At 40.4% G+C, this 24,824-nt stretch overlaps 1 protein-coding gene across 2 annotated transcripts; it reads left to right on the top strand.

Moving 5' to 3' along the window:
- Positions 1-249: 249 nt before the first annotated feature.
- tbc1d22b (TBC1 domain family, member 22B) lies at positions 250-23,120 on the top strand. 2 transcript variants are annotated; one of them, XM_085344246.1, is made up of 14 exons: positions 250-509; positions 4,538-4,594; positions 6,387-6,579; positions 6,691-6,856; positions 13,331-13,498; positions 15,845-15,915; positions 16,194-16,322; positions 16,413-16,478; positions 18,568-18,682; positions 18,852-18,958; positions 19,031-19,106; positions 19,204-19,331; positions 21,121-21,216; positions 22,692-23,120. In XM_085344246.1, the coding sequence occupies exons 1-14, from the start codon at positions 454-456 to the stop codon at positions 22,818-22,820; spliced, it is 1,557 nt and encodes a 518-aa protein (XP_085200372.1). In that variant the 5' UTR covers positions 250-453; the 3' UTR covers positions 22,821-23,120. The 2 variants fall into 2 exon arrangements, with proteins under 2 accessions (XP_085200372.1, XP_085200373.1); XM_085344247.1 differs by having other exon boundaries at positions 6,694-6,856.
- The last annotated feature ends 1,704 nt before the right edge of the window (positions 23,121-24,824 follow it).

Genomic DNA, 24,824 nt, shown 5'->3' on the forward strand with positions numbered 1-24,824 from the left:
ACACATCACAATGCAGCCGTCAACAGAGGCTGGAGTCCTAAGAAAGACTTTGCATTAGAATGGTGTTTGAGGTCTACACCAAACCTTCCCCTGCCAGCATTCAGTGTCAACGAATCACCTCTTTGTGCCTGTTTATCCACGAGTATCACTGACCGTCGCTCTACCGCGAGCTCGTCCGATTGGCTGTTTTTGCTGCACCTGTTAGAGTCTGGCACCAATCACGCGCTTCTGTCGGTGCGCCCCAAGATGGCGGCTTACAGTGTGCTGTAGTGTACATCATCACACTGGAAAGCGAATATTACTATCACTCGACCGTTTAAACTCATGAGGAGGCCGAGCAGAGAGAGCCGAGCGGGGCCGAGCTGTCGCCAGTGAAACGCGGAAGCGGTTGCCGCATGGTTTCTTCACGAGAGCAGCCGGTTTCGGTGTCGGTCTGACGGGGGTTATCTGAGTATGGCCACCGACAACAGGATCAATTTTTGGAGGAGAAACGCAAAGGTTCCTGGAAGGTAGGTCCTCTTTTCTTCATAAAGTAGCACTACATTTCTTAGTGAGTTTCAAACAGGCACTGTTGAAATATTGTCCTTAACAAAGACACACATTAATAATACTCTTTTCTATTGATAATACTCGTAACTAACAGATCTGTGTGGAAACACAAGCGCACAAATCGACTCGTTCGCTGGATTTCACGCATGAGCCGCTTCCAGTGTCTTATTCGAGTGTGTGTTGTTATAACAGCTCCCAGCTCAGAGGCAGACCCCCATCTCTTTCTTCTCTGCGGTTTCTAACGATCACACTGGAGGTGGCAGCTGTCTGTCAACCGCCATATGCTTTCTCAGTCTATGCTGAGAGGTGCCGGTGACAGTACAGTAAAACGATCAAAAACATCAGGGAGGAAGAATGCACTGTCTGAACCACTAACACAGCACTAATATCTTATTTTGTCATCTCAGTGGGTTTTCTTGGAGGAGTTAAATGAAACGCATCCTCGTTTTATGGCAGCATTACTTGGGGAGGACACAGTAAAGACATTACTGTTTACAAATGAAATGTGTATATAGTAAATATTATGTTACAAGAGTGGGGAGAAGCATAATTTTAATAAAGTGCACAGTAGAAAGCCTTTGTGTTCAAAGTGTCTTGTAAAAAGATATTTAAAAAGTTTCTATAAACTGCACTGCCCCCCAAAAAAGAATAAATAAAAAAAAGTACATCTTTCAGACACTGACTAAGCACACAAGAAAAAATGCAGAGCCCTTCTATCCACCTGTTGGGGGCATTTTGGTGATGGTCATTGCAAACAGAAACTATAGGAGGGAAACATTGCACTTTGGGAATGCTGATTTCATCCTGTAGTGAAAACATGTTAATAACATGCTAATAGAGGGGGGGGGGGGGGGGGGGGGGAGCGAATGGGTTTGTAAGCTGTTCATTCTTAACAATTTTATAACTGTGTAGTGAATAGTTACCAAGTGTTTGCAGACCAGTTGGTGTCATCCATGGAGCAGTCTGCTAGTGATCACAAGGAGGTATTTGATGCAGTGATGTATACCTTTTGGGAGCAGTTTTGGCTAGCAACTGGAGAATAGTAATTTTTCCCTAGTAACTGGTGGTTGCCAGGCAGTCACCCGCTGATATGTAGGTAAGGCCCAATCACACAAGTCTATCTTCATTTGATAAGAGTGAATATCTGATGAAATTATATATAATGCCTGTCAGGGTGAAAACTTTACTATTTAAGCACCTAAACTGGAGAGTTATTGACATTATACTGTGTCTGTATTTGTATTTCATTGTGAGATATTTATGCCGGTATAATGTTCTGAGTGTGCATACTTAAATATTCACCTGAATATAGAATGCATCTGCTGTAATATTGGGTACATTTTGATAATTCTGGAATCATTGAAAATACCATATTTTGGCATACTTAACAAACACTAGTGTTTGTTTTTTTGGATGCAGCCTATGCCAAGACACATTGAAACTGTTCTGATGGCAGGTCGGGACCGAACTCTTTATTGAGGCACTTTTTTATCTTTAATTTGTTACCCATGTGTGCATTATTTTGTCTATAAAGTACTGCAAGACAACAGAAAAATAACAGAACTTTTTTTTTTGCTCTGCTGCAAACTTCATTTGGAGTTTGTTTATTAGTCTCTAAGCTGAGTATAATGGGAGACACATACTTGAGCTAGGCTAGTCCCAGCATGCAGAGCTTACGCAATAGACATCATGGGCATGGCTAATAAAGGGTATACTCCCTGCTTTGTTTTGTTTTATTTTACTTTTTCCTGTGCGCAGGTGGAAGCTAAAAATCCCTCACGCCTCACTGATAAGACAAGACACTTCTTCATGTTTATGCGTTTGTATCTTTATTGACCTCTGTGTTTTTTTATGACTATCAAGACTGATAATCTGATTAAATGTCCTTTCCTGGTACCATCTAACTGCAAGAGAGTGGAGCAGAGAAAAGAAGTGGGTGGAGGTGGGCGGTCAGCCTGTTTTAGAAATCTGAGAAGACGGGATCTCCAAGGAGAGGGCGGTGCTGTCTTTGTCACACACAGTGATCTGGGGTGGGTGGATCGTTAGAAACACAAACATATGTTTGAACAGGAAGGCTAACAGCTAGTCTTGCTGCCTGTCCTTGAGCTGCTCCTGATAAAACAAGTGTGAGGCTGGTAAACAAGACACTCTGGCACTGCCAGATAATCAGCAGGCTCAGTTCTCAGCCTTAGGCTTGAAAAGCTGCAGTTTGATAAACTTCATATTATTTGCAGCCCTGTGATATTCTCACAAAACCCACTCCGTTACTTAGAATAATTGGGTTATCATGACAAATGAATAATATTATGAAAAACTACAGAAAATAGATTTTTTTTAAGTATTATCATAATATTTTCATGTCTGAATCTCTAAATGGCCCATATCATAGAGAGCCCTCTTTAACAGAGACCTTAGTCTTTGTCACTGTGACTTTGACCAAAAGCTGACATCTCGAAGTTGATGAGCTAATGCACCACAAGACTTCATGCAGTGCCAATACTGCCAGATAAGAACGGGAAACTGAGGTTACAATTTGCATGGGCTCACCAAAATTGGACAATAGAAGAATTGAAAACTGTTGTCTTGTCTGATGAGTGTCCATTTTTTTCTGCAGCATTTGGATGGTAGGGTCAGAATTTGATAATATCAAACCTTCTGCCTTGTATCAACAGTTCAGACTGTTGGTGGTGGTGGTATAACAGTGTGGAGGAAATTTTCTGCGCGAACTTTGGGTCCTTCATACTGACTGAGCATTATTTGAACACCACATACTACTCAACCATTCTTGCTGACCAAGTTCATACATTTATGGCCACTGTGTGCACATCTTCTGATGGCTGATTCCAGCAGGATAATTCACAGTGTCACCAAACTCAAATATTCTCAGACTTTTTGACCACAACAATTTTGCTATATCCATGTCGCCTACACATGCAACAGAGCACCTTTAAGGACAGGTTGAGTAGGTTCAGCCTGGTACTAGCAACATGTAACTAATGAAGTTGAAGGGGCCAAAAAAAAGGAAACGCAAAATGGGCAGCTATCAGTGTTTTTCCGCTGAGTAAAGACTTTAATAGAATGCAAATAAAATTTTGGTAATAGGCATTTTTGGCAATTGTAGATCCTATCCTACCACTCCAGACTATCTTTGCTTTAGTTCACCAGAGATTTGGAAAGAAGCTGAGTATTAAGATTCTCAAATCCGCTGAACATACTGCACACCACAGGGTGGTAAAGAACACAGGCGCTCTGCAAGCTGTCCACTTCTTCTGTTCAGTGCATGCTTAAAACAAGCTCATTTTGTGAAATAGGGATATTTCATATAAGGCATTGACTAAGTCATGTGGAAGGGAAGGCAGCATGTAGAACAGTATTTGTTGGGTCTGTGATTTACCAACTGGGATTTTAGCATTGCAGGATCATTAAAGAAATGCTCAGATAGTTCCCAGATTTGAAATTCATTTTTAGGGATGTCCCAAACATCAAATGGATGTCATTATGCACTCAACAGGAAATTACAACTGTGTTTGCTGCCAGTACAGATCTTCTAGCCGGGCTACAGCCTGCCTATATGTTTGGGGTGTAACAATTCTCCAGTGCAGGGTTCAGTTCATAGGCTTTATGTTGGCCCACCTTTTTCTTTAAACACTTATAAAGCATATAAAGCATATCCTTTCCCATATACACATTTTTGATAGTCATACAATCTGTTTCCAGATGTTGCTTCTCCTCTGTGACTTCTCCCTCTTTGCTGTGTAATTAATTAACTAATTTTAAAGAAACTGAGCAACTTACTCAAACTAAGAAAGGTGAGTTCAGAAGAGCAACACATCAGAGGCCAGGACATATGTCTGCCAACATTCCTGTGAACAGTTATTAATTAACATCTTCTAAGTTCATCTTTGATTGTTCGCTCAGTCAGACACTCGAGAGCTGCGTGTGTTTTTTGGTGAAGAGATGACGGCATTTTACATGTTATCTTCCACAGTGTGCAACCGGTTTATGGAGCTCAGCATCCACCTCTTGATCCCCGATTGCGACGCACGTAAGTGCAGTAGGCTGCATGGTGCCGCGTCATCCCAGTTAATCCATTTTAACTTTTAATCTCAGTGTAACATGTATTTCGTAGCTGTTTCTTGCCGCAAGTGCTTGAATACAGTGCTATGAAAAAATATTTGCCCCCTTCCTAATTTCTTATAGTTTTGCATATTTGTCACACATGTTTCAGCTCCTCAGATTTTTAATATTAGACAAAGATAATGTCAAATAAATAAATACAAAAGACAGTTTGTGTTTTTATTTATTTCATTTATTAAAGGGGAAATTTTTTCTAAACCTACCTGGTCCTTTGTGAAAGAGTAAATACCAGACTTAAATAAAAGTTACCTGATGACTGAGAAAGTACTATTGTAATACCGAGAGAAGCTGCTTAGTGTACTAAACGGCTGTTTAGGGCTTTTCTCTGTTCACTGGACAGAGAAAAGTGGACAAGGAGACTTGGTGGTGCAATGAGGAAGTACGGAAAAGTATTCAAATGTTGGCAAAGAAAAGGTGGAATAGTGAAGGAGATGAAGAAAATGGACAAGTATGCTGGTAGGCTAGGCATACAGTGAAGTGACAGGTAGCAAAGAAATACTGATTTCTGTGTGAGGTTGGACACTAAGGCCAGAAAAGTCGACTTGTGTTTATTGGCTGGGCAGAGAGATTGAGCTGGAAAGGATGTGCAGCAGGTTGGGTTTATTAAGGATAGAATGGAAATGTACTTACAAATGAAGAGAATGTCTTGAGAAGAAGGAAGGAGTTCTTTGAAGAGCTGAAGAATGAGGACAGTGCAAAAGAGGAAGACAGATTGAGGACAGCTAGTGACTGATTCACTAGTTTCACTAGTGTCTTTGTGGAACGAGAGGAACTATAGAACTACATGAGGAAGTCAGGGGTGGCAGAGAAGTAAGTGAAGGTGGTGGGGGACGTGTAAGTATAGCAAGACAGTGGGGAGGTGTGTGGTAGGAGTGATAGATGGGTTCAAGGTGGGGTTGCGAATACAGCAGGAATCAGCTTTGAGACACTTTTTGTTTGCAATAGTGATGGACAGACTGACAGATGAAGTCAGGAAAGAGTTTCCATGGACTGTGATGTTTGGAGATGACGTTGATCTGTAGTGAGAGTAGGGATCCGATGGAAGAAAGGCTGGAGAGATGGAGGTATGCACTAGAAAGGTAAAACAATGAAAGTTAGTAGCAGCAAGTGAATGAGAAACAGAATTGTTGCAAAGAGTAGGTTGTGAAGGTAGTGTAGTTTAAATATCTTGGGATGGGGCACAAAAGCGGTCAAGAAGAGAGTGTCGGGTGATTTGTGCCAGAAGGTTGCAAGTTAGAGCAAATGGGAAGATTTACAAGATGTTAGTGAGACCTCCTATGATGGTCTACAGTTTGGAGATAGTGAAACTTTTCATTGGGAGTGATCAGAACACAAGACGTAAGTATGAGAAATGAACCAAACTAAGAAATCTGAGAGGGGCCGGATACCTTTTCCACAGCACTGTATGTGTGGACTGCATGCACCAGTCCTGTGCAAGTGTGGCCAAATGTTTGCACTGGATTTTTTTCATCATCTCCTAAACCCCCCAAATGTTTTCAGTCTCAGACTGAAGAAGTCACTTGGATGAGTGACAAAACATTTCTCCCACTGAAAACTCTACGTCTAGATGAACAGAATTGACTTTTAAGGGATCTCCTTAATGATTGAACATGCATCAAGACATCATCTCCTAAAGTTGTTTTTTGGTTGGTTTCTTTCTCTTTTCTGCTTGTTTGATATTTCAATCTGTCTCCCTGCAGGTATCCCAAAGACACAAAGCCCAAGTTCAACAATATCAAGACCAAAAAAGCCTCCAGCTTTCATGAGTTTGCCCGCAGCACCAACGATGCTTGGGATATTGATGATGAGGAGGATGAAGAATTCCTTGGCACCTTCAACCCAGCTGTATCTATACCACCAGGCCTGCACACTACGTCATCCATACAGAACCAAGTAGCTACAAGATTTGATTTTTTGTCAGTCAGCAGTAAAGAAAATGAACTAGTGTGAAAAGAAAAGAGACATTCTAGTGTGTCTTTTGATTTGATATTATTTTCATCTCAGCAGCATCAAGCAGGTGACACAGAAAGTGCAGTTTCACACAGATTGGCACCACCCACGACAGAAGGTCCAAACCTTCAGGATGTGCAGGAGGAGGACACGGAGTACGAGCAAGCCAATGGCAAGGTTGTCAAGTCTAGCAGCGATGCACACCTTAACACATCTTCAGGTATGTGGTTAATATGCTGCAGCTTTAAGATCTACAGAGCAGATTATCAGGTGATTCATAGTGAAGCTAATTACAGATTTTCACAGGTGGGATTTAAGACTGCAGTTAGGGCTGGTGGGATTATAGCAAGGCCTTTAGGATGTGTCTGATGTTCCATGATATCATCACAATTGAGTAATGCAGACGACAGAGGACTGTATACCACTTATTTATCTTACTGCTGTACAATTAATGTCTTTAGGTTTTCTTTATGTTCAAAAAATAGAACTAGAAATACTAAAATAAAGATGTATACAGGATTAGTATTACAGAGAGAGCACATGTTATTTAATAATTATCTGATCACCTCTGTGTCTCATAAGGCACATTCACACAGAATAAGTGAAATCAGTTTCTACTTCATTGATAATCTTATCCTAACCAGTGTTTCTTTCTGTGACTAGCTCTTCTTGTGATGTACCAGCCCCCCAGATTTCAATCCAGTTATGTTGTTGTGATGAAATTATATAATTTATAATAAGCATTAATTAACAGTTGCAAATTCCTGTTCAGCGTCTTTACCATTAATATCTCTAAGTGCTTTCTTTTAAGAGCCTATGAGGGAAGTACAGTGTTTAATTACCGTTAGTGTGCCTGGATTTAAGTTGTAAAATCTCTTGCAACCCCTCGATATTAGGGTTGATTTTAAACAGTTTGTCATGTGTGAATTCAATAATTAACAAGATCGAGTACAGGGAAAATTTATGCAAAACTTCACAACACTTTTTACAGAACGCCAGGTTACAGTGAGGCAAAAAAGTATTTAGTCAGCCACCGATTGTGCAAGTTCCCCCACCTAAAATGATGACAGAGGTCAGTAATTTGCACCAGAGGTACACTTCAACTGTGAGAGACAGAATGTGAAAAAAAAATCCATGAATCCACATGGTAGGATTTGTAAAGAATTTATTCGTAAATCAGGGTGGAAAATAAGTATTTGGTCAATAACAAAAATACAACTCAATACTTCGTAACATAACCTTTGTTGGCAATAACAGAGGTCAAACGTTTACTATAGGTCTTTACCAGGTTTGCACACACAGTAGCTGGTATTTTGGCCCATTCCTCCATGCAGATCTTCTCGAGAGCAGTGATGTTTTGGGGCTGTGCAACACTGACTTTCAACTCCCGCCACAGATTTTCTATGGGGTTGAGGTCTGGAGACTGGCTAGGCCACTCCAGGACTTTCAAATGCTTCTTACGGAGCCACTCCTTTGTTGCCCGGGCGGTGTGTTTTGGATCATTGTCATGTTGGAAGACCCAGCCTCGTTTCATCTTCAAAGTTCTCACTGATGGAAGGAGGTTTTGGCTCAAAATCTCACGATACATGGCCCCATTCATTCTGTCCTTAACACGGATCAGTCGTCCTGTCCCCTTGGCAGAAAAACAGCCCCATAGCATGATGTTTCCACCCCCATGCTTCACAGTAGGTATGGTGTTCTTGGGATGCAACTCAGTATTCTTCTTCCTCCAAACACGACGAGTTGAGTTTATACCAAAAAGTTCTACTTTGGTTTCATCTGACCACATGACATTCTCCCAATCCTCTGCTGTATCATCCATGTGCTCTCTGGCAAACTTCAGACGGGCCTGGACATGCACTGTCTTCAGCAGCGGAACACGTCTGGCACTGCGGGATTTGATTCCCTGCCGTTGTAGTGTGTTGCTGATGGTGACCTTTGTTACTTTGGTCCCAGCTCTCTGCAGGTCATTCACCAGGTCCCCCCGTGTGGTTCTGGGATCTTTGCTCACCGTTCTCATGATCATTTTGACCCCACGGGATGAGATCTTGCGTGGAGCCCCAGATCGAGGGAGATTATCAGTGGTCTTGTATGTCTTCCATTTTCTGATGATTGCTCCCACAGTTGATTTTTTTCACACCAAGCTGCTTGCCTATTGTAGATTCACTCTTCCCAGTCTGGTGCAGGTCTACAATACTTTTCCTGGTGTCCTTCGAAAGCTCTTGGCCATGGCGGAGTTTGGAGTCTGACTGTTTGAGGCTGTGGACAGGTGTCTTTTATACAGATGATGAGTTCAAACAGGTGCCATTCATACAGGTAACGAGTGGGGGACAGAAAAACTTCTTACAGAAGACGTTACAGGTCTGTGAGAGCGAGAGATTTTCCTTGTTTGAGGTGACCAAATACTTATTTTCCACCCTAATTTACGAATAAATTCTTTTTTTTTTTTTTTTTTTTTTTTTTTTTTTATTAAATGACATCAGAAACAGCAGTATGCGACATTACGTGATGGCAGAGCTTCAGTTCATCCTTTGTCATTTTTTTTTTTTTTTTTTTTTTTTTTAATAAATAGGACAGGGGGAATGAATGAGAGAGAGAGGGGGAGAGAAAGAAAGAAAACCCAAGGGGAGAAGAGACGGTGAGAAGGGGGGGGAAGAGAGACAAAAAAAAAAAAAAACAAAAAAAACTCCTGGGTCACCTGTATGGAGAAAAAAAAAAACAAACAAACAGAGGAGACAGCAAACAACAAAGAGCAACATAATAATAGAGAAAACAAAGCACCATCACAATAAACTAGCTAGTCATAGATATCAGTATTTACTAAGTAATAAACGATATTGTGCAGCACGCAAGATAGACAGCGCACAGTGTACTTTGAGGCAGCAGCCAAGAAAGCTTTAGTCCGCGTCTGTGAATACCCATGTGTGCATACCTGTGTGGATCAGCATGCTTGCATTCCAAAGGTTTCTCCATGTAATGATCTGCTAGGGAGTGTGGGGGGGCCACAGCCCCGTCCTCCAGGGTGTGAAGCGGGTATGGAGGAGATCAAAACTCCAGACATCCAGAGGCCCCCAGAACACAAGAGACCATGGAAGACCAACAGAGGGGCAGCCGCGCCACTGTTCCAGTAAGAGCTGAGGAGAGTCCCAGATGAGGGCTCACTCAGCAGCCGCGGAGCAGAAGCCAGGGGGGGTTGCAGTGACGCGCCCGTGAGCTCCGCCGGCCCCCAGCTGCGCCTGAGTGACCGAGCCCTAGGCCGAGAGGCTGGGGGCACCCCACCTCCAAAGGGGCCCGAGCGAGCCCCAGGCCCCAGGCCCCGACAAGCGGCCGCCAAGGAGTGAGCCGGTGTGTACCCGGACGCCCACCCCCAGACACAAAGAACCACCAACACACCGACACCTGAGGGAGTCCGCCACCGGCAGGGGAAGTGGTGGTGGGTGGAGATAGGCCTCCAAACCTTGGAGGGCCTGATTTACCCTGATTTACGAATAAATTCTTTACAAATCCTACCATGTGAATTCATGGATTTTTTTTTCACATTCTGTCTCTCACAGTTGAAGTGTACCTCTGGTGCAAATTACTGACCTCTGTCATCATTTTAAGTGGGGGAACTTGCACAATCGGTGGCTGACTAAATACTTTTTTGCCCCACTGTATATGTACCCAACCTAAGTACCTTATTTATCAAAAATGCTTGGGGGAACATTTTATTCTTACAATACTGAGATAAGATGGACCTATGCAGCATAAAATGTCAGTCCCTCTTCTTCAGACTTCTTCAGACAGAGTCCAAAATATTTTGGGAGTCAGTCTGCCAAAAGAATATCCTTTCATTATCCACCTTTAAGAAAACCAAAGTTTAATGGAGGCCTTTAATTCAGTAGATTTGTCAGTTTCACCAAACAGCGTACAGCAGGAATCCCTGTGAGTCACTCAGGCTGTAGACTGCTCCAAACACTCAGTTTCAGACTATTTTTTCTGCTATTGTCTCTGTTTAATATCACTGAGATTATCTTACATGTTCACCTTGGACAAACAGATCTGATTGTCAGCACAGAAGTCCCACCCAACCGCTTTTCAAACAAGTTTGGATTGGCACTCAGTCAGAAGACTGTTGTCTCAAAGGGTAGGGGGAAGAGAACTGAAATAGCTGAAAGAACTGATGGGCTGCACCAAGGACCCGTTTTTGATAAACAAGGATTATTTTGAACTGTGAGTCTGAACTAATAGAATAAAGACTAAAAATATGGATTGGAAAATAAGCATAAGAAATCCCCTTTCATAGCTTAAGTTATGAAATAACTGTCATCAAGTTCGACACTAGAAATTAATAAGAAAAGTTTCTTTTTCTTTTTGAAGTTCTGCACATGAATGAAAAGAACTCCCATCTGCAAATGTCTTATATGTGACAGGATGAAAGATCAAAGCCAGATGTAATTGTAGGACTGTGTGAATAATGAAAAATTATACATGGTAAACAGGTTTCATTAATCCTCAATTAGCTTTACCCTCAGCTTTATGAGCAGGATCACTGTTTCAAATCTAGTGGCTTTTCATATGATGAATAGTCAGCTGAATCTTTATTCATAAGTCATCTAGTTTCTGAATATTCACATTGTTGACTGGTCTCCCACTAGCCTTTCTTAGACTACGTCCACACTAGCCCGGATAGATTTGAAAACGGCGTTTTGGTCTGAAAACGCTCTGCGTCCACACTAGCGTTTTCAGTCGTTTTCACAGAGTTGTGCGTCCACATTGAAAGGCCAAGAACGCTTACATTCCAGTCCTGCACATGTGCAAAAGTGAGTGAGAATTAAGGAATTTGAAGAAAAGCTATCTGGAGCATGTACAAACTGATATTAATCTTTTTTAGGGCTGTCAAAATTTAGAGCAATCAAAACAACTGCTGTATAATGCACTCCCCAATCCTTGTTAAAATGGTCACATGACTGCATCACATGACTAAAATGTGTCATCGTTTTAGAAAGTCTGCGTTTTCGAGAGTCCACACTGCGACGGGGCAGCTCCATTTTGAAATGTATGCGTTTTCAAGGGCGTTTTCAAAACGCTGCGTTTTTCCTTGGTGAAAGCGCTGTCTCAGTGTGGACGGGAGGACAAACCGGAGAGAAAACGATGTGTTTTCAAACGAAAACCCATTAGTGTGGATGTAGCCTTAGCCAGTAGTAGGGCTGCCACGATTAGTCGACTAGTCACGATTACGTCGACTATCAAAATCGTCGACGACTGATTTAATAGTCGACGCGTCGTTTGAAGCTTTGTAAGATCCCAAAAGACACAGGAATAAGTAGTAGGATTTAAGAGTGTAATAACGGACTGAAACAGAAGATGGCGGCACTGCATGTACAAGGATGCCAGCTGCTGTTAAACCCTGAAGAAGAAGAAGCTGCGTCCCAGAGTTCATAGCGTGGCCCTGCTCAGTTTTCAACAATGGCGGCAGCTAGTTAGTTTTAGTATTACTCTTATTATTCTTTCTGGGTCACAAAATAAACGTTTAAGATATTCTCAGGCGAGAATGTAGCTGTGTAAACCTCAAATATCTGCTCAGTTTATCAAGACATATTTTCAAAAGCGCTCCGACGTTTTCGGAGACGTCTGTTACCCACCAGCTCAATAGCTAACGGGTTCAAGGCTCACTAGAGCCCGTGAGAACACCGGACTCCCGGCAAATCGTTTTCAAACCCACCGCCGTCTTTCGCTACTCAGGTTAAACATGATATATGAGTCACTTAGATAACTTAAAAATGTTATTGTTTGGCTTTTTTTTAGTATTTTATTTGTTCCTGAATGAATCGGTTTGGCTGAGATTAAAGTTACAGTTTTTACACAGCTGAATAAACCTCAAGCAGACAGCTGATTATCAGAAGTGTGAGATGCTCGAGAATATACTCTGGTGTCCTGTTATATTTTAGATAGCAAGGAGCAGACGGCTGAGTTTATTAAACTTCACTGAAACAATCTGCAAATTTCATTAAAATTTAATGAATTTTAATCTTGCCTTTATTTTTAGCTAGCACATACCTTAAACACTTAAGCTAATGATAGTTATATTAAGAGCAGATGCATGCTGGTGCAATAAGCTGTATGTTTTATGTCCAATGAATGCATGATCTGATTAGTCGACTAATCGCAAAAATAATCGGTGACTAGTCGACTATCAAAATAATCGTTTGTAGCCAGTAGTCAACACTTCAGCTAATTTAATCCTATTAAACTGCCTTTATGTGTTTACAAAGTCACAACACTGACTGTCTTCCACCTACAATCCAGTTTTGAGATCCCTTCCCAGGCACCTTAGCCCCCACTCACATCAGGTGAGGTCACATGATAGGGTGAGGCAAGGTCTCCCAATGGTTTCACCCGAAACCTCTGCTGGTAATGACCTGTGCCTTTTTTGGTGAGGCACAGGATCAATAGTAGGTCAACAACTCCCACCAAGGAATAAATACCTGACCACAGAAATAAATATGGCAACAAAGTAAGAAAATAATTAGCTTAAGGAGATTGTTGTAAAGTAATATGCATCTCTTTAGCTTTACTTGTTTAATTTAAGATTAATTGCATTTGAAAAATATTTGAACCTTTTTATTGTTCCTTTAATATCGTGGCTCTTGCTTGTTTTCATTCTCCATTGTAAAGTTGCCTCTTGTTTTTAATCCGTGTGCTCCTTATGCAGTTCGCTCCACACTGCAGAAGCAGCAGTCTCTCCCAGTTCGTCCCATCATCCCACTGGTGGCTCGCATCTCGGACCAGAATGCATCAGGGGCACCACCGATGACAGTGCGGGAGAAAAGCCGGCTTGACAAATTCAGGCAGCTACTGGCTAGTCCCAACACTGACCTAGGTACAGCAACAGAAGCAGCTTTTCCCTTATATTGGGATGTGCTAAAGGACTGATCGTTGCAGGAAGGCCGTGCCTTTTGTTGAATCAGAAGATAGCTACCTAATAATTTACAGTACCATACACCAGTAAGGAAACAGATTATTGACATGCAAGTATAATATGCAGGCATCCTGAATAGAAATTCTGTTTTTTTATGTATAAAACAGATTCTAAGATTATTTCAATACAACAATATGAACAAAAAATGTGACGTATTACACTGTGTCATTTTTTTTTTTACAAAAACTGAGCCAAAAAGTAGACGCAGTGTGTGGAAAAACGAAGTACAGCCCATGATTTAGTAGCTTGTAGAAGTACTTTTAGCAGCAATCAATCAGTAATCAATCAGCTATATCTGACACTTCTCATATTGCTGACTGAGCAACTTTGGCCCACTCTTCTTTACAACAAGGTTGAGGTCTGGACTTTGAAAAAGGAAATGATCAGCGTGTTGCAATGGCCCATTTATCCATTATGTTGTAAATTAACTGGTCAGGGAAGTTTCAGTTTCAACCTTGGGGTTAATTTGCTGAGATTGGAAGTTGTCTTGAATGTTTTCCACTTGCGAGTGATCATTCTTGCTGTAGAATGATGGACTTCGATAGTTTGGAAATGGCCTTATAACCCTTCCCAGACTGATAAGCAGCAGCAATTGCACCTCTAAGATCAGTGCCGATGTCTTTTCTGTGTGATTGGAACAAGCAAACTGTCAAAACTTCTGCTTTTATAGAGGTGCTCACACTTGCTGAAAATCAATAAATTAGGATCATTTGATTTGATTAATTTGACATTTTTGTGGTCTAATTGAGAGGTCTGTGAAGGTTCTCAGTCATCCAGGTCATCGGAGTCTAAGTACCTTGGAAAGAAGGGTGTCTGGACTTCTTTAAGGTTCCTTCTCATCCGAGAAGCTTCTTCAGTTCTTCAGTTCTTCAGCGCAATTGGTGGAGAGTTCCGGATTTTACACCCGTTTTCACACCTTAGCTCATGTGATTATGATAGGGGGTCCATGACCCTCTCGGGGACACTCCCATAGGGCTTAAAATCTGGGACTGTCCACCGTTTGACCTTAGAACTGAAGAAGCTTCTCAAATGAGAGGTGAAATGTCTTCAAGCTACTTAAAGAAGTCCAGACGCTTTTCTTTCCAAGCTCCGTAGACTCTACTTACAAGAGTCTATGTAAGCCTTTATATATTTCTATATGTTTTTGGTAGAGCAGAGAAATTTCTTTCATTACCCATACAAGATCCAAAATTTACAAATTAACTATAATCCTCAATGCAGCTCAAAGGAAAGGTCAGTGATCTCTTAAATGTAATTCAAATAAACATTGCCCATGAAGACATCTATGTAACAACTTAAATGATAAGCAATTCAAATTCAGCTTTTAAAAAGTAATTGCTGGATGTTGATTTTGTAAACACTGAGGACATAGAGAGGACATTGTTCAGCTTGTAATTTTGTTAACTATCACTAGATGAAAACAACCAGGATCTGGGTATTTACACACAGTGTGAGCTCCAGTTGATTCACCCGTGTTCAAATAAAATGGAAACTCTGGCTGCACAGTAAGCCTGATTTTAACTCAAATGTGTAGTGTGAGTTAACATGTCATACATATTTAATAAAATTGGCACAGTATCTCACCAGCTTTTAAGAGGAACTGCTGGCGTGCTGTAACTGTTGCACTGCTAAAAATCTTTAGGCTGTAGCTAGGAACATTGTAAGACTGGTCCTCAAAGATTTCTGAAATGAAATATCTGTGAGTTAGATCGCACTTTGAAAGAACTGCACTTCACAATGCCTCTCGTGTGCTGAGACTTTCTTCTAAAAGACTTTGGTTGTGTTTGTGCTTTAGAAGTTAGATTTTTCTGTAGACGTGTATTTTTCAGGTTGTAGCCATTTTCTTTTAATGTCTTTTCTGTCATCAGTGCTCAACATGATAATGATTTCACTTATCGTACTGGAATGTCAAGCTAAAGAATAGACTGCAAAACTTTATGAGCTTGTCACCAGAAAGAAATGGATCCAGAATATGTGGTACGGGTTTGTCTGAAAGAACCCACACAGCCTTCAGTTTAATAAACATGTTAACACAAGTAATGAAGGACTTGGATGAGATTTTTTCACCAAAAGAACTCTCTTTTGTAAAGCTGAACATCACATTTTTTCTATTAAACTGATTTTACAGCTTTATTTTTCTATTGCATGGGTGACTCGTCACTAGTTGTGTAGGTTGTGCTGATCTCTGCTCTGGTTTCTATGTAGCATTGACAGTGCTTGTTTCTATCTTGCTCTGTGCTGTTACAGAAGAACTCCGCAAGCACAGCTGGTCAGGCATACCAAGAGAAGTCCGGCCAATCACATGGAGACTTCTTTCTGTAAGGCTGTGACCTTCAGTTTTGCAAAAGCACATTTTTCTCAGCATTTAATAATCCAAAGCATTCTGTCTCAATAGCTCAATTTTTTTTTATTCTTTTTGTTTGATTCGTAAAAATTTTCAGATAATGCTAAAAGCTTTATCTTTACAGCGGCACATATCTCAAGTGTTCTCTCGTCTTATCTAATGGTCAGCCTGTTCTGTTCCTCTGAAATTGTTCGGCTAATCAAAAAAGGGTTGTTTTTTTCTGTATCTTAACCTTTCTAATGGCTCGTTCAGGGCTACCTGCCAGCCAACAAGGAACGCAGAGAACTGGTGTTGAAAAGGAAGCGAGAGGAATATTTCAGGTTCATAGAGCAGTATTACCACTCCAGAACAGACGAGCACTATAAAGACACATACAGACAGGTGATGCTGCAGCTGAAATACAAAAAAAGAGATGTAGTTTATGTATGTAAAAGATCCATGACCTAACATGTCAACATTTGTTCCTGTCAGATCCACATTGACATTCCAAGAACAAATCCTCTGATTCCCTTGTTTCAGCAGCCTGCAGTACAAGAGGTAAGATTACTGAAAAGCAGCTCCAATATCTCAGTTGTTTCTCCAAAGTACACGTGTCTCGTTTTCTATGTTCATGATGAGCGTCGGAATACCGACATTATTTTAATGTTTGGTTGGTTCGTTTCTCCAGTTTAGAGTGAACCAGGGACTTGTTTTTGTTTTGGAGATAGTGGCTCTAGCTAATTCTTGGTTCAGTTCAGCGTTTCCACTATTACAAAATGTTTAAGTGGTACATCACAACAGATTGTCCTATGTTGAGATTATATTAATAGCTAAGCCCCTAGTATGAGTTACTGCTTTTATAAGACATGTAATGTGAGGCTTTGCTTTGTTGCTGGCATCATTGGAAGTTCTGGATTTTTTGTTTTCTTTCAATTTTATCCTCCCACTGATTTCATTTGTGTCCTCTCAAAGTTGACATTAGTTTGTCAGAAACCCACCTACTCTCGCCAGTGGTTAACTCGCCTTTCATTGTCATGGCAGATATTGAATTTTATTGGCATTATGGTCTCTGGTCACAATAACAATATGTTGCACATTCCACTTTGAATTCCTTATGAATATGTTATTAAAAATGTTTAAAGTCTTGCTCTTATGGAGAAACAGGCAGGGTCTCCTGGCTGGCTGCACAGGGACTATGTATACTATACAAGATTTTATTTTATTTTTTTTATTCTATTAGTGCAGATCAGCAGGGAACATAGCAACTGGTCAATCTTTTTTACAAAGTCAGATTCTGCATGGAGAAAAATGTTTTCTGGAGGAAGATAAATCCATGAAGGGAACTCACCTTTTGAGAAGTCATATTTTACTTTACTGAAAAACTAATTTGGGATAATGAAGTTTTTCATTGTCTTTATTTGTGTGTGCTGATATACAGCATATCATCTTAATTTGCTCAAAAAGTTAACATTCCAGCTTTGTTCTGTGGCTGGACTCATTGTGAAAAGCATTGACAACACTGTAAGTGATACAGGGTTGTATAGTGTGGTGTATTTGCCTGTCATTGAGGAAGAAGCTTCATCAGATTAGTACACTCCAGAGGAAGTTAGTTGTTAAAAAGGAAATGCACTGAGCCCAGCCTGTTCCTCAAAGGAAGTGATTTTTAGTGGCTTTGCAAAACAACCAAGATATTACACATGACAATAATTATTTCTGAATATTCAGGACAAACATGTATTTGCATTAATGGTAAAATGTACAGCCTCTGTCAACTCTTAAGGATTTACATATGTTCGTGTTCCTTTTAAATACCTCCAAACTTGACATCCGAGAAAGAATCTAAGTCTCGCCCAGCACTCAACCGTTACTGATCCCGATCTCAACATAATGTTACAGCCTACTGATATCCAGAGCCTTCATCTACACTAAATGCCACGCCACAAAGAAGCTCCTTTGGTAAGCCTTGCCAGAGTAATGGCTGAGACTTTCCCCAAGGTCTTCATAATCCTCCACCAAGGATGTGTTGGTTAGGTCTCAAGTCCAAGATAGCAGAACACATCCCGAGGGAAGCCTTCCTGTCCTTCCTTTTCCTTACTTGGTTTGCCAGAACCTGAACTCTTTGAGACCAGTTGACAACCTCCTCTGTAAACTCCCTGAGCTCTTCAGTTTTTTGTCCTTACAGCTGCTCAAATCTCATGACAACACCTGTCAAATAAAAATATTTTGCTTTTCTTTATGTTTGTGATACTGTTCATATTGTACATTGAAATGCTGTCACATAATATTGTGAAATTAGGGTTAGAAAATAAAAGTCTTTCTTGGGGTACTTTTGACCACCAGTGTACATGTACTTTATCAGTAGTTAATGTGCTGTAGGATAGTCTTATTAACACAGTTAGTTTCAAGAATATTGCCCACACTACCCAGGTATAAGGATTAGACATACCAGTCATGTTGTGGCACCTCAGTTAATGTACACAACAGTTTCAACAGTCTGTAAAACACACTTCAAAGCATTCATGCTATTTTTTACAGACGCTTATATGTGTCTACAGACATAAGACTGAAAATGTGGACAGGAATCAAAAGAAAAAAAGACTTCCACGCTGGAGCTGAACATTAGCAGTAATTCTCCTTGTTTCCTCAGATTTTTGAGCGAATTCTCTTTATCTGGGCCATCCGTCACCCAGCCAGCGGTTACGTTCAAGGAATCAACGATCTGGTCACACCTTTTTTTGTTGTCTTCCTGTCAGAGTTTGTCAGTAAGTTACACGTTGAATCGGGGGGAAAAAAACATTTGGTTTGTTCTTTTTCTAGTTAGGTTATATATTGAATGACAACAATTTTAAATTTCTTCATCAAAGCTCAGCTCACATCAGAGAAGACTTGATATGAGTCATCAGTCTCAGTCAGTGTTATTTGTTTTTCCAGCGGAGGATATGGAGAACTTTGACGTAGCAGCACTACCTCTGGAAACTCAGAGAAATATTGAAGCTGACAGTTTCTGGTGCATGAGCAAGCTGCTGGATGGAATACAGGTCAGGACACAATCTCAATCAGTGCTAATTTAAAACTAGTAAGCAACTTTATTGAAATGTATTTCTTTTCAGGACAACTACACCTTTGCTCAGCCTGGAATTCAGAACAAAGTGAAAGCTTTAGAGGAGCTAGTCAGCAGGATAGATGGTACGTGGACAAGCTTATGCTTAGGGAAACCTGTTTCCACAAGCTAACAGCAGGAGACCCAGTTTTAACAGGTGTGTGTATCTGTGTCTGTTGCCAGAGGACATTCACAATCATTTCAAGAGGTATGAAGTGGAGTACCTGCAGTTTGCTTTCCGGTGGATGAACAATCTTCTGATGAGGGAGTTACCACTCCGCTGCACTATCCGTCTCTGGGACACCTACCAGGTAAGGCAGGGTGTCCACCATTATCTGAGCTTTTATGAGCAATGAACACGAGTCACAGCTGTCTCAGACAATTTGCTGCTGTTTCAGTCAGTGTGTCTGCATCTGTAGTGCAGCTTATTTTATGCTCTGTGGGTCAAGATGAAGAAATTTCATGAAATCTTGTGATGTGCATCTGAGATCTCTGATGGCCCCATTATACTTACCACACTGGTCACTTTGCGTGTCACTGGTGACATCATCACATGGCTGTATCCCTTTATGCTGACCGTTACAGCACAGGTACTCGCTGCAGTATTCTCCTGAATGATAAGTGTCACAACTCAAACAAATCCTGCACATCAGTGCTGGTGTAGGAGAAGTTGTCAAAACGGGACGCAAATAAATTGCTTTGAAAAGTTTTTTTTTTTTTTTAAAGTCATATTTTCAAACTGTTGCATCATCTCCTCTGTATAATCTATAAATCTCTGAGCATCTGTGTCATTATAATCACAGTAACAATCGACACAATCCTCCTGTCTTCATTTAGCACGCCAGGTTACAAAAATCTTGAGTGCATCACCAACAGAAATGACAGATTCCAATTTGCCTGGCATGAGACAGTGGATATAATGGGGCCCTGATAGACTGTAAAACTATTCAAGCTCATTAGTCCAACATGTGTGGCATTATACATCTTATAATTACAAAATGGGTATAGGACTGTTACAAAAGAAAATACCTGAAAGGTGATTTTACACATTCACATTTTTTACCAGATTAGATGCCACATACTAAATTGTTATAGCCACTACCAGTTTTATTAATGTACCAGTTTTGGCTTTTAATCAAAAGTTTTGATGGTGAGGTTAATTTTGCACACTGCACTCCCCTCCAGAAGTGAGCAGCAAGTCAGCATGGATCACATGAACATTAATTGAGGATGCAGAGAGTTACAAGGACATGTGTGGTTCCAGGCACCTTTATTGTTCCATTGGTGATAAACAGTACACTGATGACAACAATGGAAATCTGTTATCCTACAAAGTAGTTAATGCACTTATGACTGGTGGAGAATAGTTCAAATAAAGACAGCATACTCTCTTTTGGAAATCATGTTAGAAAACTGGACATGATAGCCAAGGGGTGGATGTGACTAAGAATCCAAGAGACACTGCACACTCAAAATGAATCACCAAAGTAGTCATACATCAAAGCATTCTTATATTTTACACCAAATGATGATTTAATAAATTAACCCCGTGACATCTTAAACAAGACTTGAAACTAGCGATAGAACTTGTAAGTCTCCTTCCTCCTCCTCATCCCCAACCGGTCACAGCAGATGGATGCCCCTCCATGAGACTGGTTCTTCCTGTTAGCAGGGAGTTTTTCCTTCACACAGGAGGTTGTCTGATTGTTGGGGGTTTCCCTGTATTATTGTAGGGTCTTTACCTTACAATATTAAGTGAATTGAGTGTGACTGTTTTGGTGATTTGAGGCTATACATATAAAACTGAATTGAATAAACCCCTCAGAAATGTGTTCATTGAGGTCGAAGATAAAGTGAAAAGTAACATTTTTCCCTCACAGAATTCTGTACAAGGACTCTTCTTTTGGCAGTCAAAGGAGTTGCCTCTTTCTGAACATTAGAAAGAATGCCGTTTTCAATCACTCACAATAATTTAACCTTTGTGTATGTCAGTGGTTGCAATATTTGGCCTGTTACACAATATTTGTAAGTCATTAGACAAATCTTTTCTTGATTGAAGCTGATTTGTATAATTGGCTACCATTATTCTGTTTTCCACAGGCTGAAGCAGAGGGTTTTTCCCGCTTCCACTTGTACGTCTGTGCTGCTTTCCTCATTAAGTGGCGCAAAGAAATCCTGTCCATGGTTGACTTTCAGGTACATTTGTCTATGTCATCCAGTCACGGCAGAGAAACTAATATGACCCATTTAAGGCAGACTGGCGGACAAGGGCGGAGTCTTCTGAGTTAAAATTAATCAACTTTACTTTGTAAAAGTTTAAATCACATCATTTGTAGTTCTTCTTCAATTTTGATGCTGGTCTAACTTGTTTTCGATCAATCATAAGATAGCCACTTCCTGCATCATATCCTGCTTTTATGTGTATTTTACTCTTAATGGTAGCATAATTTATTACCAAATAAATCTGCTGCAATTGGTAAGACTTGAAACTAGTGACTAAGATGATGAACTAGAGCACAGGTGTCGAACTCCAGGCCTCGAGGGCTGGTATCCTGCAGGTTTTAGATGTGTCCTTGATCCAACACAGCTGATTTAAATGGCTAAATGACCTCCTCAACATGTCTTGAAGTTCTCCAGAAGCCTGGTAATGAACTAATCATTTCATTCAGGTATGTTGACCCACGGTGATATCTAAAACCTGCAGGACACCGGCCCTCGAGGCCTGGATTTCGACACCCCTGAACTAGAGCAAGGGGGCAGTAGGTTTAAATACTGTAATTTGATTTCCTTTTCTTTCATCCTTCTAAACATCAACATGTCAGTGTAATCATTTATTTACGGAGCCCCACAGGGGACATGGGAGAAAAAAAAATTAAGTTTGTTTTGCGAGTTTATTTTGCGAGATCTCGCAAAGGTTTTAGCCGCATTCTTCGGAGGCCGTCAGCTCGAAGCCGACCGGGAGGTCGAGGCACAATGTGCTGGGAAAGCGGTGTTCCTCCTGGCTATAGTAGGTCTCGACCTCCCGTTAGCTTCGAGATAGTGGGTGTCAGATCTCCGAAAACGTTGGAGCACTTTTGCAAATATGTGATGTCTTGTAAACCGAGCAGGTATCTGACGTTTACACAACTACATTCACGCCTCAAAATATCTTAATAGTGTATTTTGTGACCCAGAAAGAGTAATATTACAACTAAGTAGCTGCTGCCATTGTTGGAATTCAACTTTTGCGAGATCCCGAGTTTGTTTTGCAAGATCTTGCAAAAGTTTTGCGAGATCCCAAGTTTGTTTTGCGAGATCTCGCAAAAGTTTTGTGAGATCCCAAGTTTGTTTTGCGAGATCTCGCAAAAGTTTTGCGAGATCCCAAGTTTGTTTTGCGAGATCTCGCAAAAGTTTTGTGAGATCCCGAGTTTGTTTGTTTGTTTGTTGTTTGTTTCGCAAAAGTCCGTCTTAATTTTTTTTTCTCCCATGTCCCCTGCGGGGCTCCGTATTTATTTGATCACCAGAAAATAAAAGTGTTGCTTGTAGTTTTGTAGTAGGTTTACCAACCAAGTATGCATGTACATCTGCTAAGTTTTATATGCTAACCCATATGTTATGTTTGACAATGAAAGGCTTTGTATCTCCAACTTTCAAAACACTGAGTGTCTTAAGGACTCTCTCTTGCTCTTTAGGGTCTCCTCATGCTACTGCAGAACCTTCCTACAATCCACTGGGGGAATGAAGAAGTCGGTCTCCTCCTGGCTGAAGCTTACAGGCTCAAATACATGTTTGCAGATGCTCCCAGCCACTACAAGAGATAAGCCCAATGCTTCCGCACCAGGGAAAATGCTGCATTTTGACTTTTAAAAATCAATTTAAACCTTGAGTGGGCAACTTCGGTGTCTGTGATGCACATCAGGTGCTGTCTCTGAGGTAACGTAAAAGAGACTGACGGGATGTTATGTCAGTGATATCAACTTTATCCTGTGAAAATGAAGTCCAGTGAATATTAAGTGGATTTGGGGCTTACATTGCACACAGCTCAGTGAATATGGGACTATTTTGCAGGCAGTGTTGCACTGCAACGGTGGACTGTGACAGTATAAAAAACAACTCGACTATGCCACTCTGGTTTACTTATACTGTTTTTGGTCATCTCTTATGTTCACTGTAAGCGTGAAAGAAGACACTGTAATATAGTGGGATGATGAATGTTTGTGAGATCATCCTTTTAGTGAGAAATGGTATCTAAAGATTATATTTTTTGCATTTTTTGTTTTACAAGGGACAATATTGGGTATAAAGCAGGCAACTGGAATACAAAGCTTAGTTTTACATTGTCTGGCTGTCAGTCCCCTTTCTTTGTTAAATAGATGCTTTTTGGTTTAACCAAAATCGCTCTGTACGATCAGCATCTTTAAAGCCGCGACTGATAATCTGGGTTGTAATTAGTAAGTATTACCTATGAGTAGCAAATAGAAGGTATTGTATTTCATTTTTTAGGTTGTGTTTGGGGTGTAAAGCAAAAAGACTGATTTGGTATCAATATCACTTTTAATTTCTAAATCACTGTGAAGAACGGAGGTATAGTTTGGAAATAACAACAACTGTAAAGTTAGAGTTTTATTTAAAAATCTAAACTTAGCACTGTTCAGATCTTTCCTGAACCTGAACTGTGCTAAATTAATTCAGTAGCTGCTTAAAATTGTAGTAAAGTTTATACAATTGTGATCCAGTTTTTGATGAAGATTGCAGATTGACACACTGCATCAACACTCAAAAGTCAGCCAGCTTGTCAGTTTTGGCCTGAGGGTGGAGGTTTTACCCGAAGTGTTTCAAGAGATACCTGTCAGTGTAAAATCTGTGCATAATTACAAGTGATGAAAAACATTCATTAACATCAGTTATACAGAATATTTACAATCAGTATGTTTTAATTGGAGGAAATGCCTGTGTTGGTATTGAAAGTCATTATGCTATCTGAATGCAGCTCCACATCCCTGACAATACCCTATAGAGCATTGGTAAGGTACACATACAGTGTAACGCTTTCCTGACATGCTCCATGAAACTTTATTTGTGCAACAGTGTTTTTCTTCTTTCTTTTTTCTTCTTTCTTTTTTTTTTTTAAATATGATTGTGTGCGTTACAACTCATCTACCTTCATTGCCAGTGATAATAATAGTGCAACATATGTTTGAAAGGTATGACAACACTCTTATACTTTGTGCATCTAATAGAAAGAAAATCAATCTAAGTTGGGTCATCTGCTTCACTCTTTAACCTGATTCATTCTGGACCAAAGTCTCTGTTGGAAAGTTGTGACGCCCAGCAGATGGATGCCACCGTCATCACCATAGATCACAGCAGACTGAATGGAGCAACATTGTTCACGAGTCTTAATCCATTTCGACTATAACTGGAGTTCTGAGCTACTTAATGGCATTTTATTCAGTGAAGTGCTACTGAAGACATGATGGTGAAATAGATTCTCCTTTATTTATGAAGGAACACCAGTCTTGTCCACTATTTATCAGTCATCAGATTTCCATAATCAATCTTCATCTACCACCTTGAATGTTTTTTGGAGTTTTACAGTATGCGTGTAGCCTTAAAGTCACTTTCATTCATTCAGGTGAGCCGCATGATTGTCATTACTGTGACTCCATTCTGGGTTTTGTGTTTGTTTGTTTGTTTGTTTGTTTGTTTTAATTTAAAGGTCATTCTGTTAAAAAAATGTGATGTTAATAACTAAAGACTAACAAAATGTTTTTTTTCCATGCAGCTACAACAACAAATCCAATCTTTATTGGAACAGTACAGCC

The sequence above is a fragment of the Diplotaxodon limnothrissa genome, linkage group LG20 (genome assembly GCF_057381915.1).
Source record: "Diplotaxodon limnothrissa isolate DT_005_m linkage group LG20, D_limnothrissa_male_GT1.1, whole genome shotgun sequence".
In the NCBI taxonomy this organism is placed as follows: Eukaryota; Metazoa; Chordata; class Actinopteri; order Cichliformes; family Cichlidae; genus Diplotaxodon; species Diplotaxodon limnothrissa.

Excerpts from the sequence above, each read along its gene's own strand:
- tbc1d22b (XM_085344246.1), top strand. The coding sequence starts at position 454 with ATGGCCACCGACAACAGGATCAATTTTTGGAGGAGAAACGCAAAGGTT. Across the intron at positions 16,323-16,412 it reads ATAAAGACACATACAGACAG|ATCCACATTGACATTCCAAG; the intron begins GTGATGCTGCAG and ends TGTTCCTGTCAG. Across the intron at positions 16,479-18,567 it reads AGCAGCCTGCAGTACAAGAG|ATTTTTGAGCGAATTCTCTT; the intron begins GTAAGATTACTG and ends TTGTTTCCTCAG.